Source organism: Acomys minous (genome assembly GCF_964271855.1).
Source record: "Acomys minous genome assembly, chromosome: 6".
In the NCBI taxonomy this organism is placed as follows: Eukaryota; Metazoa; Chordata; class Mammalia; order Rodentia; family Muridae; genus Acomys; species Acomys minous.
In genome coordinates, this window is record NC_140487.1 from 112195071 (window position 1) to 112215114 (window position 20044).

The 20044-nt window shown below is 41.5% G+C and overlaps 1 protein-coding gene across 3 annotated transcripts in view; it reads right to left on the bottom strand.

Annotated features, from left to right (window-relative positions):
• The window catches only part of KDM1A (lysine demethylase 1A), a 55108-nt gene that overhangs the window by 4959 nt on the left and 30105 nt on the right, over positions 1-20044 (bottom strand). For all 3 annotated transcript variants that reach the window (XM_084788287.1, XM_084788288.1, XM_084788286.1), the window contains 11 exons: positions 19107-19185; positions 17843-17935; positions 16996-17102; positions 14557-14638; positions 13470-13564; positions 6009-6151; positions 5351-5441; positions 4290-4424; positions 3624-3697; positions 2467-2578; positions 259-391 (listed from right to left, as the gene is read on the bottom strand). In XM_084788287.1, the coding sequence (XP_084644413.1) occupies positions 259-391; positions 2467-2578; positions 3624-3697; positions 4290-4424; positions 5351-5441; positions 6009-6151; positions 13470-13564; positions 14557-14638; positions 16996-17102; positions 17843-17935; positions 19107-19185 (1144 nt within the window). The remainder of the gene's footprint in view (positions 1-258; positions 392-2466; positions 2579-3623; positions 3698-4289; positions 4425-5350; positions 5442-6008; positions 6152-13469; positions 13565-14556; positions 14639-16995; positions 17103-17842; positions 17936-19106; positions 19186-20044) is intronic.

Here is a 20044-nt window from a genome sequence, read left to right on the forward strand (position 1 = left end):
CAACTATATTTATGCATCTTTTTGATCATTGTGAATTCTTTGAGAATATGGCACATCTTAACTACAACTAACCTATGCCCAGCTTTTGTAGACAGGAAGATGGTGCTGCAGTTTCTGTCACCTTGCCATCTGCTTGCAAAAGGCATCTTCAAAGTTTACACTCATGAACCCACACAATCAAGTTACCAAAAAGAAGTTGTAAAAAACTAGTTCTGTCTCAGGAAGGTGCTCTATATTCTTATAGAACAAGCAACATACCTGAGGCTGTATAGCGAACCTGTCGTACTGCTGTGTTTAGTTTAATGTCCAGGCCTTCAGCTAAAGCCACAGGCACACACGAGTAGCCATTCCTCACTGTCAGGTGGCTGCCAGTGAACTCAAAGTCGTCATCCTAACAAGGAAAGAAAAGGGGTGGGGGAATCGCCATACTTTTAAAATATAATTTACGCCATGCCACTTGCACTGAATTCTACATGACAGTCTTGAATAGCACAACCTTGCAGACTAGTCAATTTTTTTAAAAATTTATGTGTATGGGTGCTTACCTACATGTGTCTTATGTACCATAAACATGCAGTGTTTGTAGAAGCCAGAAGAGGGTGTTGGATACTCTGGGACCAGAGTGACAGACAACAGCCATGTTGGTGCTGGCAATCAAACCCAGGTCCTCTGCAAGAGCAGCCAGTGCTCTTAACTGCTGAGCTACCTCTCCAGCCCCAAACAGTATTTTAAGACCACAATTAAACACTCACTCTTCACGTTTAACAGCCTAAGGAAAATATACTGACTGATCTGTCCCTTATCCCCATGAAGAAGTTTCTTTTGTGTCTGGACAGCGGTTGGCACAGTCCTATACCACCAAGTTCAGACCATCCATCCACAAGGGGTAGGATGGAGATCAGGCGCTAAGAAAGCACAGAAGCTGATCCATTTACTTCCTTAACACCATTGTAGATGTGCAAGATATCAGATTCACTGCCACAATTACATTTTCTTAAGAACAAAATCCATCTTTAGTCCTTAAAACAATTTTAAACCAGTTGGTCAAATTAGGCAAAGGCAGCCCAGAGGCATAAAGAAGCCCCAGACATCCACAGTATCAAGCCAAGGTCTAACCGAAACTCAGGTGAAAAGGATCATTTTTCAGAATGAAAGTACAGATGGAGCTAGAGGGTGCATGTGCACATGAGGCCCTAGGGTCAAGCCAAAGGCTATAAAAAGTACTGTAAAATATGTATCTGAGAAATAAGCTCTTATAACTTAAAAAGAAGAAAAACAACCAGATTCTTAAAGGGCCGGAATGTATGAAGGCATTTCACTGGAACACGCCATAGAGCGGCTGATGAACACATGGAAGACCCCGTCCTCACAGTCACCCTCCAGGTCTGCACTGAGCACCTCTGAGGGGGTGAAGCACATGGGCTGCCACAGACTTAGGAGGGGACGGCAATCTGGTATATAGTTTGGAAGCTTATTACATGGTTAAAGTAGGGCTAGGGGTCTAAGTATAGCTCAGTGGCAAAACAATTACTTGATAGGTACAAGGCCCTGAATTTGATCCCAGTTATCACTAAAAATCAACTAAGCAGTAACTTTCTATAATACCTTAGCAATTCTGCTCCTACATTTTTGGGGGTCTGGGTAGGGTCTCATGGTGTACCTCTGGCTGTTCTCTCACTATGTTCACGGCTGGCCTTGAAGCCTGCTTCTGCCTCAAGTGCTGGGATTAAAGGCATGATCAACCATGCCCAGCTCCACTCTTACATTTTTTCTTATAAAGATATCAATATTCAGAGACCCCTCACTAATAGTACTCCCACACACACACACACCAGTCAGTGTACCAGTGGTATAGTCTATGCTTATCTCTACAATGGAGCTGTAATAACAAAGGGATACATTATAAATTACGTCATGGTAAGTGAAGTCATTGACAAAGGCAACTTGCAATGAAACTATAGGACAAGCTGAAGCAGGACTGGGAGGAGGGATTAACTGTAAAAGGGCAGGAGAAATCCTTTCAGGATGGAAATATTTTGTATCTTTTGGTTTTTAGAGACAAAGCCCTCACTATGTAGGCCATGCTGACCACAAACTTAATTTTTCTGTCCTAGCCTCCAAAGCACTAGGATGGCAGGAGTGAACCACAACATAAGGGTAAAATGGTCTATATCCTAACTGGGTGGTAGCTCACGATGAAGCAAGCTTGGCAAATTATCAAGCCCCTTGCTTAAAAATGTATGGACTTCACTGTAAGTAGACGTTGTCTCCTCCTGAAGCTATGAGAACAGAGACAGACGGACAGATGCGTGCGTGCGTGCGCGCGCGCGCACACACACACACACACACACACACACACACACACACACACACACACACGGGGTGGGGGGGGTGGAGGCAGAGGAGAGAGGGGCCTTTAATAGTCCTTAAATATGTGCAATTTAATAAATGATGAAGAAAGCTTACCTGATCCCAATGTTTAAGAGAGAGTGTAGAGAGAGGTGTGGCGTTGGCAAACTCAAGATTTGCAAAATGCCAGTCGAGTATTTGTCTGTCTCTTGATGAGAGATAAACATCACTAAAAAAAACGGGGAGCACAGGGTTAACAAGGACATCACTGCTAGTCTCAGTGAGTCAATGTGGGTAGTCTCAGCCAATCTGGACTCTAAGGTGGAACTGGGCCTGTGCCTTATATCTAGGTCATAGAACAGGCTCTCACCTGTGTCATTAACTGCTCTATCCCTGATGTTTAAAGATCAGTGTCAAGCTCAGCTCAGCAAATTATGGTGGGGTCACCTTTTTCTGAAAAAAGTCCTCCTCATACTAAGTCTTTGTACATCATAAAAGTGTACACTTTGTCTCAAATCCTAAGAACAGGCTTTACTGCAAAGATGGGTAGCATCTCTGCCCCCAAGAAATAGGGCAGGTGCATGTGGAGCATCTTATTAGCATGTAGTCACTGCATGAACCCAATGAAAATAAAAACAGTCCTAGTGGTGGAGCACACCTATAATCCCAGCACTCAGACGGCAGAGGCAGGCAGATCACTGTGAGTTCGAAGGCAGCCTGGTCTACAAAGCAAGTCTAGGACGGTCAAGGCTACACAGAGAAACCCTGTCTCAAAACAACCAAAAAGCAGACAAACAAAAAAAGATACAGTCCTAGTCCCCCAAATATTTCAAATGTAAATCAACAGTACTTTTTCTTTTAAACCACACTCAAAGACAATTTCCATCTAGGACAGCTGCATCTCAAAAGCAGGTTTTGTGGAGAAGGGCTAACTCTAGATACCAAAAACATCCTCATACACTAAAACGTTAGAGTAGGGGACTGCAAACCTGACATCAGCCCCGTTTCACACATACCTTCCATTCATCACAGAATTTAATATACTCATAAAAATAAAGGCTCGTTGTTTTATTATCTTCCAAATTGAGTACAAAGAGAGCAAAACTCTCTTTTTTGGGGGGGGGGGGGGGGAGAGGGGTTGGATTCGATTTGTAGACCAGGCTGGCCTTGAACTCACAGCGATCCACCTGCCTCTGCCTCCCGAGTACTGGGATTACAGGCGTGCACCATCACGCCCCATCTGTCATTCTTAGTGTCTGGGTTTCTTTCCTTACCTTGGGGGATTAGCCTCCAATTCTTGAAGTTTTTCTTCTAGCTTTCCTTGTGTTTCAGCTAATTCGTCATATTCCTGACAGAAATTTTAAAAGCAAATGAATGTGATTTATCAGATATTTACCTAATTTACATGTAACACATTTCCTGCTCAGGTCATGTGTACACAGCATGATTCAATTTAAGGTGGATATCAGACCTCAGGGATGTTTTTAATCCTGGAAACAAGCTGTGAATCTGGGATAAGATGGGGCAGGAAGGAAAGTGCTAAATGCACTAGCAGTGTGCTCCAAGCAAGGATGTGACAACACAGCACCTACCATGCTTTCAGTACCCCTCATGGCTTGGCATGGGATTCCTTGGAAACACAGTTCACTTGAACTTCTCAAGGACTCTCCAAGCTCTGTATTACTAATACCATACTGCAGATGACGTGACTAAGGAGGTCAAGGTTTGGGGGATACCATGCGAGAGATTTAAACTTCATGGTCTGACTTCAGCTGGCAGGAAACACCAATCTTATACAATACTGAGCCATTAAGTCTCCATGGCTCTTAAGGTACCCAGCCCTTTTCTGCATAGTACAGACACTTGCCATTGGCTAAGGGCTCTTTCATGTCCTAGGTTTCCCACCTCTGCGTTACTTTTCAGGACAGGAAGGCACTGACCTTGCAGAGGGCAGTCAGGTCCCTGTGCTTGCTTTTCACTAGGAACTCGGCTGTGATGTCTCTGGGTGGCTTCACTTCCGATGCTTCTTTGTATTGTTGATGGAGTTCTTTAATTTTCTCCTTCAAATTTACCATCTAAGAGGGGAAAGTAAAAACTTTTCATACTAGAGAGCAAGGTAATTCATTCCTAAATAACACATACCCTTAGCACTGGCTCTCCCTGTACACTGTTGTGAAAGATCCTTGGAATTTCTCAACACCTGTTCTGTATCAAGCCATTTGGGAATAGATAGTTTAACAGAGGTTTCCACAACACCATCAGATGACTAAAATGGATGTTTGTCTTCCACAACAAGGGAGGGAAAGGAATACTCCACTTAAGAAACAAACATACAAAACAACCTACCATCAACTTAAGTTTATTTTGGGAAAACGGTTATTATTTTGCTTTTTGAGACACGGTCTCACTGTGTAGCACAGGTCTTAAACTCACAACCCCTCTTGCCTTAGCTTCCTGGGTATTGAAATCACACAGGTTCACCATGCCCAGCTTTGTTCCTTTTTAAAAACATGTAAAAGGTCAAATCATCTCACAAAGAACCTTAGGTGACCATTCCTACTGTTAGTTTTTTCAGGTACCAACAAGGTGTTGGAACCTGGTCCACAGATGTCCGCCAAATGGCAGTTCTCCAACCACTCTTCAACTCTTGCCACAGTTGGGGGGAGGAGGGGAGATGGCATGCACACGTGGCAGCAAGTGGCTGGAGCTTACACAACTGCATCTGCATCACCTGAAACTTGATGGTGACAAAGTCCTCACTTGGGAATGAAGGTAGGAATGCTGGCATGTAGAGAAATAATTGTAACAATGATTGCGCTGACCTGGTCTTCCTTCATCAATGGGTACTTGGCCCTCAGTAGTAGTATTTTAAGAACAGAGGACCCAGCTGGGCAACTCCTCTCCATGGTGGTGAACTTCAACAAGGCCTCTAGCATTTCTAAGTTAAAGGAATCTCATTTTACATTTTTGGGCTATGGAAACAGTGAATGCAGAACTCTACCTTATTAAGAAGCTCTTTCAACTCCTCCTGAGTTTTCACTATCTTCTTCCAATGTTCAATCTGCTCATCTTTGACGTGCTTTTCTTGTAGCCTGTAAGAGACAACACATGTGGCCCACCCGCAGAGCCAGCTCTACAGCACAAAATGGGCACCCAGCCAAACATCTAAGGGCCAAAGCCCACTGAATGTCTAATACTCAGACAAGAAAGGTAGCTGGTTGCTATTTATTACCTGGCCTATAGTGCATTAAAGTGGTGCCGTTTAGACCTGAAAATGGCCTTGGCATTCTATAAGTATTTTAAATGTTTTACTTTGAGATTCATTTTATGAATTACTTTTATTTTATGAGTGTTTACCTGTCTGTGCACCGGGTACATATAGTTTCTTCAGAGGCAAGAGGCAAGGGAGTGTCAGATCCTCTGGCACTAGAGTGACAGACTGTTATGCGCTATCATGTGGGTACCAGGAACTGAACCCAGGTCCTTTGAAAGAACAGCCAGTGCTCTTAACCACTGAGCTATCTCTCCAGCCCTGACTTTGGAATTTAAAAATCCACATGAAAATATGTAAGTCAAAAAAGACTTATGACAAACTTAAGACATACACTGCAGTCTGTAAATGGAATTCACTGTGTGAGAAACAGTTTTAAAGTACTTACTGAATGACAACCTCCAACGCCTGGCCAAGGGATACGGGTTTATTATTGAGGACGTTGAAATCTAGCTGATGACTAAGGTAAGAGGTGGCTTCTAGTAACCGGTTAAATTCTTGTTCTACCATTTCATCTTTCTCTTTCGGAACCTGCAAATATGAAGTATAGCAGAGTTGGTCCTTATAAGACTAAGCACAGTCATCCACGAACACACAAAAATGTTCTACAATTTAGAGGCCAAAATATGTATTTCAAAGGAAAACCTTTGAGGACAATGATTTGACTTTTTCTATGAAGTGGTTAAGTCCATTTAAATGAGATATGAAATGTTTCAGGCCTGAAATATTTCCCTCTCTCCCACTTGTTCCCTCAGAGCTGGGATTCAACCTATAGTCACAGCCACAAGACCTGCATTGGCACTAGCTGGATTACATGAAGCACAAGGTACACTGAGCTAAGCTGGGCTGACATGCAGAGGACACACTAGAAAAGTCCCAGAGAACAAAGACTATGATCACACACCCAAAGAACTTAAAAGAATAAGAGCAACATGAGAAAAGAAGAGGCTCAAGTTACCTGCTCAAAGATGAAAGAATTTCAAAGGACAGTAGGAAATACAGAGGTAAAATTCATGATATTGACAATAACACATTATCACCTTATTCTTTTACAGAGCAAAAGCAGATTCTCAGCTCAAAGGCCAATGTCAAACTCTTAGACACTGAATAATCAGCTCGTAGAAGGTCTGGTGCTGCAGCAGAGGAAGGGAACACACTGCAAAGCAGTCCTCTAGCTGTTCTGGGCCATTCTATACAGTCTACTGACAGCATTAGTTCATTAATACCATTCTCTGTTACATCTTAGTTTTGCCCCAAAGTAAACTATCTGGAGTCCACTGCTGGATTCACGACAACAATGTGAGATAACAAAGCATGTCTAAGGTAAGCATTTTTTGCCAGGGCTAGGCACTGAGAGATGGAACTTAAAATACGGACTTTACTTTGCAATCAACCTAAAACAGGGAACAAGAAAACACAGCACTAAAATAAGCTCTAGTAAATACCAAGCCTGTTTTTGGTAGGAAGTGACGACTGACAAGAGGCTACCTCTCACTGGACTCACTTCAATTTTGCATTTGCAAGTAAACACAGGAGCAAAGCACTTGGCCACACCCCTCACAGTAACTCCATGAGATGGGCCACTGTGTGGCAAAGACAACCTGTCAAAAAAGGATAACTTTTACTAAAAGAGAAGGGGAAGAGGGCGGAAGCAGCTCTGCTTTGGATCTGTGAACACAACAGATACAAGTGACAAAGGCATGCTTAAGCCTCAAGGAGAGAGGAGGCTCTTACAGAGAATTAGGTGCTCCCAGCCTAAAGGAAACCTAAACTCCAATAATCTCATTTGTGTAGAAAAACAAGGTGGAGACCCAGGTTTCAGATGCATTACGGTGGTCTCAGGAGCACACTGAAAGAAGAGCTCTTGGTGATGGTCCTCCTGCTCTCGCTGCACCTATTAGAGCTGCTCAGAGACACTCTTGTCATGAATTTTATTCTCGCTTTCAGCAGTTACTTTTTCTCAAAGATATGATGGCCATGAATAAAGTAATTCAAAATGAAATTCTACCAGGAACTTGCTATTTCCAGTACAAGCCTGCAAATGGTGCTAGAGAAGATGGGTCTACCACTCCACAATAACCTCTCCTTTCAAAAGGGAGACAATCACATTTCAATATAAAATCTAACGGATGTGCAACGTTAACTACAAGATGCTTTTCCTGAAGTGTTTCTAGCATGTTTCTAAAATGCCTCAGAAGAGGATGCCCTAGCAAAATGGACTAGACCACATATGCCTTTACCACAGGGCAGAATGTGCTTAAACACGAGAACGCAAATGGGACAGATTAAAGCTCTTCCAGTGCCAACTGGAAGGCTTGCTTCAGACAAGCTTTAATCTTTGTGGTTTGGGTGACAGTCACATAAGGGAGTTCATACTGAGAAACACCCAGCACTCCGGTTCAGTAAGGCGGGTCTAGGGCGTGTGGTAGAGAAATATTTAAAGGGACACTGTCAAGGTTAGAGGGACCAAATTGACCTTTTGTTTCTTCCCTCTATTTTCTGAGCAGCCTGCTTGATTCGTTACACTTCCCCCTTTCCCACCCAAACTCCCCACAAAAAAAACTGATGTTTCACATGCGCTTTCAATGACAAAAACTCAAACAGCACCAGCCCAACATATAGGCGCAACTCTACAACAACAAACCAGTGTGAATGTGTGATGGAGAGGATCATTGAAAGGAAAAGATTTAAGTGTTAAACTTTTAATGGGTTACTGTAAACAGTGAAGAAAATGATTTGAAAAATTATGAAAAAAATACCTTGACAGTGTCCTTTTAACCAGTGCAGCAGAGGGAGAAATAAACTGTAAATAACAGCCCAACAGCCACGTCAAGTTTAGTTTTGTATGACAGCAGTAAAATCAAGGCTTTAAACACACAGCATGACAGAAGCATTCTGTTAAGCTTAGAAGCTGCAACCGCTGGAGAAATAAGGAACAGACTGTACAGAGACCAAAATGGGAAAGTCAAGGCACAGAAATGGCCAGGGGTAAGGGGACAATTTAAAAAAGGCAGGCAGGGGTGGGGTGGGGGTGAAAAAGCAGTGAAGAACAAAAGCAAAACTCAATTAAAAAACAGAAAAACACAGAACAGTAACAACAAAATCAAACAAATAAAACTCAAACCAAAGGAGTACTACCACATTTGACTGACACCAGATGACAAGACTGCGTGTCTGGTACCCACTTAGACCCAAGGCTCAGCTTTATGAGGTATGTGAGGCAGTCGGCAACCAGGCCCATCCATTTCTGCCCAGGTGAGGAATTACAGCAATGCTGATGTTGCTAGTGCAACCAGGAAGTGCTGCTGAAGCAGGGCTGTTCTCCATTAATATTGAAATTGGAAATGAAAGGAGTATTTTGAAAATGGTAAACAGCATAGGCGTCCATTGACAAACCAATGCTAATTAGAGGAAACCCAAATGTGTTTTGAATGCATTTAAATACTGAGTCCATTGCTAAAAGGCCAGTTATAAATGATCTGTTTTACATATCCAACAATTGAAAGTACTCGTAAATGACTACCCTAAGTACCTCCAAATGTTCTGGGTTCCAAATATTTTTGTTCCCTTTCGTTAAAATCTGTGGATTCTATTACTTCTATAAATAATTATGGAGATGTTTCTCCAAAGGAAAACTCAGGGTCTGCAGGATGGATCTCCGTGCTTCCTCTACCCACACATAACCTTAAACTTTCACTGTCAAGACAAACACTGAGGAGCAACAGCATAGCTGCCCATGTAGGACCCCAGAGAATAGTAAGGTATTGCTTTAGGGCCCACTGTCATTATGTTTTTAATAATTTAACAATAGGCACTGGGAAAATAAGATGCTTAAGTCTCTAACGTACCCACCACATGAATTGAAGACCTGAGTTCAGATTGCCAGTATTCACATAAAAACACAACCCAGAGCAGGGTAGGCAGAGACAGGAGAATCCCTGGGGCTTGCTGGCAGCCAAATAGCTGATCAGTGAGCTCCAGGTTCCCTGAGAGATCCTGTCTCAAAAATAAGATGAGGAGTCAAAGAAGAAGACACCAACCTCTTATGTACACTCACACCCCCAAACACACGTGTACATACCTGCATAAATAAACACACACACAAAACAAATAGCAACACAATCACCACCTATTACATTTTTTTCCCTATAGCAAAAAATGACCAGTTATGGAGCTGTGTCCGTAAGGAAGCACCACCTGTGATATCTACAACCTTCTCCCCCCTCCCTCCGCGGCCCACCCCCTCATTGTTTGTTTTTGTTTTTTCAAGACAGGGTTCCTCTGTGTAGCCCTAACTCTCCTGGAACTCACTTTAGAGACCAGGCTACCCTGAACTCACAAAGGTCCAGCTGTATCTGCCTACTAAATTCTGGGGTTAAAGGCACGAGCCACGTCTGGTGATACCCTGACTCTCGGTACCTGCTGGCCTTACAGATCGTGGCAGACTTGTTCTCTACGTGCTAACAGCAGAACCATCATACTGCTTCCTTCCTCCACGGTACTAAGAACTGAACACAGACCACTGGGCTACATACATCCCTAAGTCTTTTAGACAGGGTTATGATCTTCCTGCATCAGCCGCCTAAGTAGCTGGAATTACAGGACTTGAACACTGTGCTGGGTAAATTTTGATTAAGGTTGTACACAAAGAGCATATAATCTAAATTTTTAAACAACTAACAAATCTCAATGGCTGAGCAATGTCTACTCTAGGTGGGTCCTGCTGGCTCCAAGGGAAACCATTTTAGGTTTTGTTTTGTTTTTTTGAGACAGAGTCTCTCACTGAATGTTGTGGCGCACGCCTTTGATCCCAACACTCAGGAGGCAGAGGCAGGCAGATTTCTCTGAGTTCAAGGCCAACCTGGTCTACAAAGCAAGTCCAGTAAAACCAAAGCTACACAGAGAAACCCTGTCTTGAAAAAACAAAAACAAAAACAAAAAAGAAACAGAGTCTCTCTATTATGTAGCTCTGGCTATCCTGGAACTCGCTCTGTAGACCAGGCTGGCCTTGAACTCACAGACATCTACCTGCTTCTGTCTCCAAGTGCCACTGAGTACAGCCTAAGGGGAACCATTTTAAAGCTCTCTGAGAAAGAGATTCAGCTAGTACAGTCACACAGGCAGTCGTGACAGTGCACACTCACTCACCCTGCTCCACCTACCTTCCTGAGAAACCAGGTGGGTGTAACAGGACAAAATGGGAGTGTGAGCAGAACACTAGAAACAGACTGCTGCTCAAGTACTGGCCACAGTGGCTCTAGGGAACTGCATGGGAGATACAGTTTCCATTCTGCAAAACCAGAAAATTAGAAACCACTGGCCCACTTAACTCTTCGTATTTCTAAAGCTACAGCGCAACATTTGTAGCTATAAGCATATGCAAACAAGGTTCTCTGTACCTGTCCTCTAACTGAAAAACTAGTCTGCAGGTCAACAGTTCTGTATTCTCACTGAACTATGCCACTGGAGACAGAAAAACAGATATTATAACGTTGCTTCTTACACAGAATTACACAAAAGGCAAGAGGAACCCAAAGCTACAAAGAATTCTTTCCAAAACTAACTTTCCTAAAGAACCATCACTTGGCTAAAGCACCAAATACAAATAAATGAACTTAGGGGGAAAACACACCCTAGGCTTGAGAGATGGTTCCGCAGTTTAGAGCACTTGTTGCTTTTGCAGAGGACACAGGTTCAATACCCAGCACCCACATTTTCACAAGCATCTGTAATTCCAGAACCAGAGGATCCAATGCCCTCTTCTGTCCTTCATGGGCAACAGGTACACATGTTATGCACAGACATACATGTAGGCAAACACCCAAACACATAAAATAAATAAATCTAAAGAAAATAAATGGGGGGAAAAAAGGGAAGAATAACCATACCCTTGTTAAAATCACTGAATGTTCCCCCAAAGGGCTGGGCCTCAGGGAGCTTCAGTCAGAAGATAATGTACAACTTTCTACAGTATAGTTGGCAGCCTATATTCTTATGCAAGCTGCTTATCTTATACCATACTGTAATAGGAAAGATCGGTGACCATGCCTAGGGAGAACTTGCTGGTGGGCATATTATTTTAAAACGCGTAACACCCCTGTGTTACACAGAAATACAATCACTAATAACAACAAAACCCCACAAAAGGACTAGGTTCAGTGACAGAGCAACTGCCTAGAATAGCATGAAGGCCTGGATCCCATCCCCAACACAGCTCAGCTAGGCTGTGCGAGGTTGCACAGGCATGTTATCTCAGCACTTGGCAGGCTCAGGTAGGAGGCTCAAGAGCCAGCCACAAACAAAAAGCTTATCTAACAGTAAAGCACATCTCTGTGCTTTTTCCTGTGCCCTGTTTCCTGATCCAGCCAGGCTCTTTTCTGCTACTGACCTCAAATACCTATCTCGTCCTGTCTCGGCTCCTGCTCCAGCCCCAGCCCCTCCACAGCAAGGCCTTGCCCTACCCTGTAGCTTCTTTTCTTGCCTCACCAGGATGAGCCATCCTTCTCTGAGCCCACTCTACCTACTCACCTTCCTCAGCCCCAGTGTACAGCCATGGGCTGACGTCCTACACTGACCTCACAAATGTGCCCCTCCCTCTTTTCATCCTGTTCCACCAGTCACTTCCACACACCTTCTTGCCTCTCGACTCTGCTACAGCAATTGGCTCTATCGAACCCTTGGCAAATCTGCTTCAACTTAGTCCTGCTGATAGGCTTTGGGTGATAGATTAAGCATATTAAGCAAACTGGAAAAATGAGAGTACATTATAGTATTCTTCTTACTTTTGTAATATCTTTAAATTTTCATAATAAAAATTGGAGGGAGTTATTTCCATAGAAGTACCACTGGATTGAAGCAGAGAACTACCTTCAACTTTATTTCTGTTGCTGACTTTTGTCAAATAATTTATTAATAAGTTAACACCTATTATATTTCTTTGCTTATTTTGCTAGACGTCTCTCATAAGTCCTGGAAAGAAATCTGGACATGTTGGTGGATACAACCCAAAGCATTTCCTGAGCATCCCCTCTTTCTGACCAGAAGTCCATAGAACCCAAAGACAGCTAGGAGTAAAATACAAGCATCACCTGAAATCATCACACAAGTCTTACCACGTTTGGTGACAATGGCTAAGTCATGACATATACAATATATAGCAAACCTTTCTTCCTCAAAATATAAAGTTGACAATATTTTTACATTCTCAGACAATGGACTCTCATCTAGAGAGGAGAGTCGGTCAAATTTCTGCTAAACACAAACGTTTACATTTTACTTATGCCTGCAAAATCAGGACTGCCAGGAGCAGCCTAAGCCTGCCTGCCCATGGCTCACCTCCGCACATTCTCAGACCAATCACATGTTCCTGCTACTCTCACACCAAGGACAAGAAAGAAGCTCCTAGGCCTCTGACCATAAGCACTTTAACTTACCTCTACTTCTGGGTAAGTGTCACCATTTGGCTGTGTACTAGCTCATCAGAAGCCTGAGTCTATACACACAAAGCGAAGTTGTAAGAGCACACAGAGCTAAAGCACACAATGGAGGCACAGCACAAAAATAACAAGAATCAGGTTCAATTTCCCAGGTCTCTCGAAAATGCGGCCAGGGCCACTTAACTGGGTGGCTAGCCTTCAGTAACTACCTATGACCAAATGCCTAAACAGACATATAAACTTGCACATCAACCATCACCCCTTCCTATATAGCTCAGAGTTGAGAAAACAGCCAGGAAAATGCCAATTGTTTCTCAGTCTGTGTATTCAAGTCATGCTCAGTAATACATTCCCCTGGAATTATTTCCAACTGAACCAGACATTTTGGGAAGTTCTGTTTGTCACCAACTTACAGCTTGTCCATTGGCTTCATAAAGTGGGCATTTTTGCTTGATCTTGGCCAGTTCCATATTTACTTGTTTGCTGACGACAGCCATGGGATTCCCTCCTAGAAAAAAAAACTCAAACAAATTCAGCCTATCCTTGAAAAGAAAAGCGTCAAACTCAACACTTCTTTACTCAAAATTTAAAAATGCTAAATTTGGCCTTGGTGGCTGATGTCAAGACTGCAGCACTTCTGAGGCAAGAAGCAGGAGGATGGCTTGTTCAAGGCTACCCCACGGGCTGGGGGTGGAAATCAGTACTAGAGCTTGTCTCCCATTTGCAAGGCATGGAGTTGGATCCTCAGCAGCATTGCCAAAGGAATAAATAAATAAAACAGCTGAAAATGTATGGTGTCAATTATATCTTCTATTTTAAAGCTCACACTAAAAAAAAAAAAAAAAAAAAGTGTAAGACCAGCATAAAAATGTTAAATTAGCCAGGTTGTGGTGGTGGCTAATAATCCCAGTACTCAGGAGGCAGAGGCAGGCAGATCTCTGTGAGTTCGAGGCTAGTGTGGTCTACAAAGTGAGTCCAGGACAGCCAGGGCTACACAGAGATACCTTGTCTCAAAAAATAACAACAACTCAGGCTGGAGTTTAATCCCCACTGTGAGATGAGAATGATGTCCTTAATTCTACTTTTGTACTCAGAAGGTAAAAGCTTTGCAGATGTGGATAGGTAAACGTGAGTCCCTGGGCTGAATCGTACCAGCCTTAGAAGAATAAAACCTAAGGGCACTCACACACCCCGTTTCCTGCCATATGACCTCAACTACCCTTGACCAACAGCAAGAGGGCTATCAGATCACTGCTCCTTTGGCCTACTACCCAACTACAAAGAAAAAACTTCTTTCATTATGACCCGCTGTCTGTCTGTGGTGTGTCCCTATGACCCACTGTGTGTCTGTGGTGTGTCCCTATGACTGTCTATGGTGTGTTATGGCAACAAAACAAACACAATACTCAAATCAGTACATGATAAAACTACTGGTATAAATGTAAGCTCCATCTTTCTGGTTTTAGATTGTGTATTACAATACCAAACTAAATTACTTACCAAGACCTGTTACTACCATGGCTCCCAAATCAGCTACATAGTTTCCTTTTCGAAATGTAGCAACCCGTCCACCTACACGATCCTGTTTTTTAGAAATTAAATGGTCAAAGTTATTTACTCTATTTTAACCATAATAACTCAGCACACCAGGATCCAATCTTTCATAATATTAAAAGGAAAAGCGTTGTTTTCAGTCTACATGAAGTACAAGAACTGGTTCTATGTGCACAAAACACACACCAATGATAACCTAGCAACAAGCATGAGCGTCAGGAGTGCTGTGATGTAAAACAGTGTGTCAGCTAGAAGCCTACACGCCCTACCCAGCCATTCTAAGTGCCCAGGATGCACAAGGCCCACTGAGAGAAAACATATGCTTGTGCATTCCAACACTAAACACCAATTTTTTACCACCATGCTTTGAAGCTTGCACTTTAATGACTATAGTCACTTTACCAAGTTGCCCTGGCTAGTATTAAACTGATGGGTTAACGTAAGTCTAAGCAGCCTGGACTAGAGAAACACTAGCTGCTGTAACTGGATCACTTCTCTGATAAATGCTCTCCCCCAAGCAACCTGATGGCTAGGCACCCTCTACTGAACATAAGCTGGTAATAAGAGCTTTTACTCCTAAATAGGTCGACTTATGTCTGGTTTGGGAGATAAAAAAAAAAAAAAATTTACTGAGCTACCACAATAACTTAAAATTATGGAAATATCAAAGCACTTTGTAGATTTCATATGCACAACAATAACAACAACAAAAAGCAGAACAAAACCAGTTAGAGCATAATCCACATAGGAGGAATCACAATAACCTGCTATGCCTTCCTTTACTCTTAACACAGTACAGAGCACACACACAAAAGGCCTATAAAGTTAAAGGAGTTTTTCAGTAATTACTAAGAGGTAAAGTTTCTTTTTGTTTTGTTTTTGTTTGGTTGGTTTTGTTTTAAATAAAAATCTTTGGGCTAGAGAGATGGCACAGCAGTTAAGAGCACTGACTGGTCTTCCAGAGGTCCTCAGTTTAATTCCCAGCAACCATGTGGTGGCTCACAACCATCTATAATGTGATCTGATGCCCTCTTCCGGCCTGCAGGTGTACATGCAGGTAGAGCACTGTATTCATAATAAATAAAAGCCACCAAAAGGTAAAATGTTTTAAAAAACTCATTTATGAAAACCATTTTTGTATCAGCTTCCTAAAGTTCCAAGCCATCCACCTTCAGCTTCTATTTCAAGATCCAGAAATAATAGTAAATACAATCAATTCTTTTGGCTTTACCTGGCCCTAAAAGACTCTGTTTATCTGAGGTAACTTCTTTTCCCTGTCTAACAAAGAATATAATTTAATCACTGAAAGTATCATCTCCTACAAAAGGAAGTTTATGGATACTAAATTAAAGAGTTCCCTTTAGGGGCTGGACAGACAGCTCAGTGGTTCAGAGCACTGGACAATCCTGTTAAGGATCTGAGTTCAGGTCCCAGCACTCAATGTGCAGCTCACAAGCAACTGTGATCCAGCTCAGGGGATTTGGTGCCCTCTTCTGGCTCCTTGAGAGCATACTCAGATGTACATATATCCACACCCAGATTCATGCATAAAACATGTAATTAAGTAAAGACAGAGAGCGCTAATATAAAAAATTACCTGAAATTAGCCATCCAAAGGACTGATGAATCCCTTATGATTACCACATACTCAGTGATCACTTTGTAAAAATGTATTGTCAAAAATACTTTAGTGCTGCTCATTGACCTCTGTTACTCAAGTGACCCTAACAGTCACAGGAAGTGGAAGATGGAGCACAGTCTGCCTCTCTAGGCTTTGAATTAGATTGGTTGACATTACCCAGTTTATACATTTTTAATGGATAAAATATAAGAAAAAAAAATCACCACATTTTGGTCAATCCATGGGAATCTTCCATTCGACTCCATTTTTAGCAACAGGCATTTTACGTGGCATAGACCTTGGTAGATTAAGTTTGCCCGACATTTATACAGTCTGTGGGCTTGAATGTATACAGATCTAGATACATACTTCAACACATATCCTCACAGTTGACTTTATATCCACATACAATACCTAGAGGTGTCTAGACTATGTACATGCAAGTGTGTACAGACATGCTTAATACTGATGTTGTAATCTTTCAAATCACCATGCCAAAAAAACCCCAACCAAACAGACTTGAGTGCTAGAAATGTAGATCAATGGTAGAACTATGTGCAAAGCTCAGGGTTTGATTCCCAGCATCAAACAACCATTAATATAGGTAAAAGCTATAGCAGCAACTTTACAGTGTCCAAAAATACTCTATTACACCTCAGAAATCAGTCTGCGTAAGCACAAATTCTCATCTTTAAATTGCAGCAGGTAATTCCTTACCATGTTTCCATTAGGTCAGGAGTCTAATCCCAAAGTACAACTCTTACCCTGGCTTCCAGGAGTGTGACATCCATCCCAAAGCTCTGTAGCTGTCGAGCTGCTGCCAAGCCAGAAACACCCGAGCCTATAATAATCACCTTTCCTGTCTTTTTAGCTAAAAAGAGAAAAGAGAACAAAAATTGCAGTATTTTGTTATAGTTCAGAGTTTGTACTGTTTTTCTCTGGTGAAAAGGTCTGGTTTCTTTACGTAATGCCTTAAACAATTCAGTTACTTTTAAACTGTAGAACTGTAAAAATAACAAATGTCCAAAACTTGTAAAAATTAATTCAATGCTGTAAATTTATAACCAAATTCACAAGCTTAAGTCGTGTTAGTAATTAGAAGTCCTGCAGCCTAACCTCTCAGGAAGGCCTGCTCACCTATTCACAGCTAGGTTAGTGGGAGCATTTTCTTCAGAGCTTTATAACTTCTGTTTAAGTCATTATTAAAATTATTAAAATTTTCTAGAATACCTTTCTCATTTAGATCCCTGGCAAACATTATTGAAACAGTATGAAAAGGGCAAATATTTAGACAAAAGAAAAGAAAAAGAGAAAGAAAAGATGCACAGAGGAAAGCCTCAAAACCTGGTGTCTGCATAATTGCTTTCATTACTAACAATTTTTTAATTTTAAGTTCTAAAAACTGGAAATTAATCTTTTTCTAAAACCTTTTCAAACCAGAAATTCAAAGAAATGTACATTTTTTAAAAAAACTTTGACTGATGAGCCTGAGAATATTTTCACTAGTGGAAACTTATGAATAAAGATAAAATGTCACCAGCACCATTAATATTAAACACAGGCATCGAAGTACCAAATACCACTTAATTCATTTGGTGAGAAAGTCCTTACTTGGTAAAGGTTTTATCCTCTTATAGATGCCAAAGTTGATAAGACCGTGACGTTCTAAGTAACTGTGAACTCGGTGGACAAGCACAGTATCACCTGTAAATTAAAAACATGTTTATATTTCTAACGGTTTTAAACAGAAAGTTTTTGTAACTCTTCTTTCTACAATGTGAAGATATCCTACACACAACTCATGGACCCTTAGTCATGTGATTCTTTAGCAAACTAAGACACAGAAATATCAGGTACAAAATGTTCAACACAGAAATAAAGTTGAGGCTGGCCTCTGACTCTCCTGCTTCTACCCACAGAATGCTTAGGCCATGGGCATGTACCCATGTACCTGCCTAAATAAACATTATATGTATGCATGTATGTACATAGTATGTATTTATGTATGTATGTTTTCTCAAAACAGGGTTTCTCTGTGTGTAGCCCAGGCTATACTGGAATCACTCTGTAGACCTGGCTGGCTTCAAACTCACAGAGATCAGCCTACCTCTACCTCCCTAGTGCTGGGATTAAAGGCATGTGCCAGCACTGCCTGGCTAAATTGGCATTTTAAAGATGATATTATGGGCTGGAGAGATGGCTCAGCAGTTAAGCACTGGCTGCTCTTCCAGGGGTTCTAGGTTCAATTCTCAGCATTCACATGGAGGCTCCCAACTACCTATAATAGAATCTTATACCATCTTTTGGTGTACAGACACATATATGTAGACAAAATACTCAAATACAAAAATATATCTTTAAGAAATATGATAATTACATTACAGATAAAATAGAGAACAAACCTTTGGAAGGTATGACCAATGTTTATATATTTTGCAAAAACTTCCTAAGACTTTGTTGATGGTAAACAGAAAGAAAAGCAAATAACTAGCTAATCAAATTACCAGTGTATTCCACGGATCAAACTGAGACAATAGATCTGGGAAAGCACTTAGAAATATTCTGAATGTTTTCTCAATGTAATTTTCAGATTAGGAAAACAAACAAAAACTGAACTTACTATAAAGGTCATTTCTGGGGCCAGGTGTGGTGGCGCATGCCTTTAATCCCAGCACTCAGGAGGCAGAGGCAGGAGGATCGCTGTGATTCCGAGGACAGCCTGGTCTACAAAGTGAGTCTAGGACAGCCAAGGCTACACAGAGAAACCCTGTCTCAAAAAATAAAACAAAACAAAAAGGGTCATTTCTGCACAACACAAGATGAAATAAATTGTCAACAGAAGCCACCAGGTTCTCCCAGCAAGCACAGTACTTACTGTTGTAAGGCGCTTCTAACTGCTGGAGAGTAGCCTCAAATGTCAGCTGAATCTTTGGGTTGTCCAACCATAACTGCAGCTGTATTTAAATGACATAAGTTGTATTACACACCCACAGATACATGTCACCTGACCAGTTGTGTCACCTGACCTCTTAAATGTAAGACTTCAACAATAAGGTTTTATATTCATATAAACAGTGAGGGTTATAGTCCTAGCAAGGAAACTATTACCGAACACAAAAGGGTACCAAATTAGTGAATTATTGAAGCTGGAGTCTATCTGACCTAAGAAAGAAAAATTTCTAAATAACCAATAGGAAACACCTAGGACTTAAACCTGGGGTTAATGTAATTCCAGATACTGAGAGGATAAAAATCACACTGTTGCGCTGTTACACAGAGAAAGTTGTCTCAAAAACAACAACAACAAAAATCACATTGTTACAATTATGTAGGTATACAGATGCTGAAAAGTGTCAGCGATGGCCCCTCAGTTTTGAGTTGAACAACTAATTAATGCCTTGGCCTTTGTGGATCCGGAAAAACAGAGTATTCTAGGAGTCTAATTCTGAGATAACCAAGAGGAGATAGATACAAGACAGGAAGCTAAGAGGAGGTAAGTCTGCAGTGTGAGAATGACTTAAACGTACAGAGGAGCCTAGAGGAAAAGAAAGGAGAGGACCTCACTTAATGGAGAGCTGGGAAGCACCTGACTGACCACATGGCAGAGGTGCAGGAGAAAATCAGAGTACTATATAACTAAAGCCAAAATAGTGTGTTTAAGAAAAAAACAAAAGGGAACAGTGAATTATTTCAAAGTCTGCAGATGAAGAATGAAAAGATTATAGCATAGTCAATGATTTTCAATGAATTTAAAAAGAAATGCTCTCCAAGGTAAACAGACAGGGAGGCGTGCATGCACTTTCTGTGAGTTGA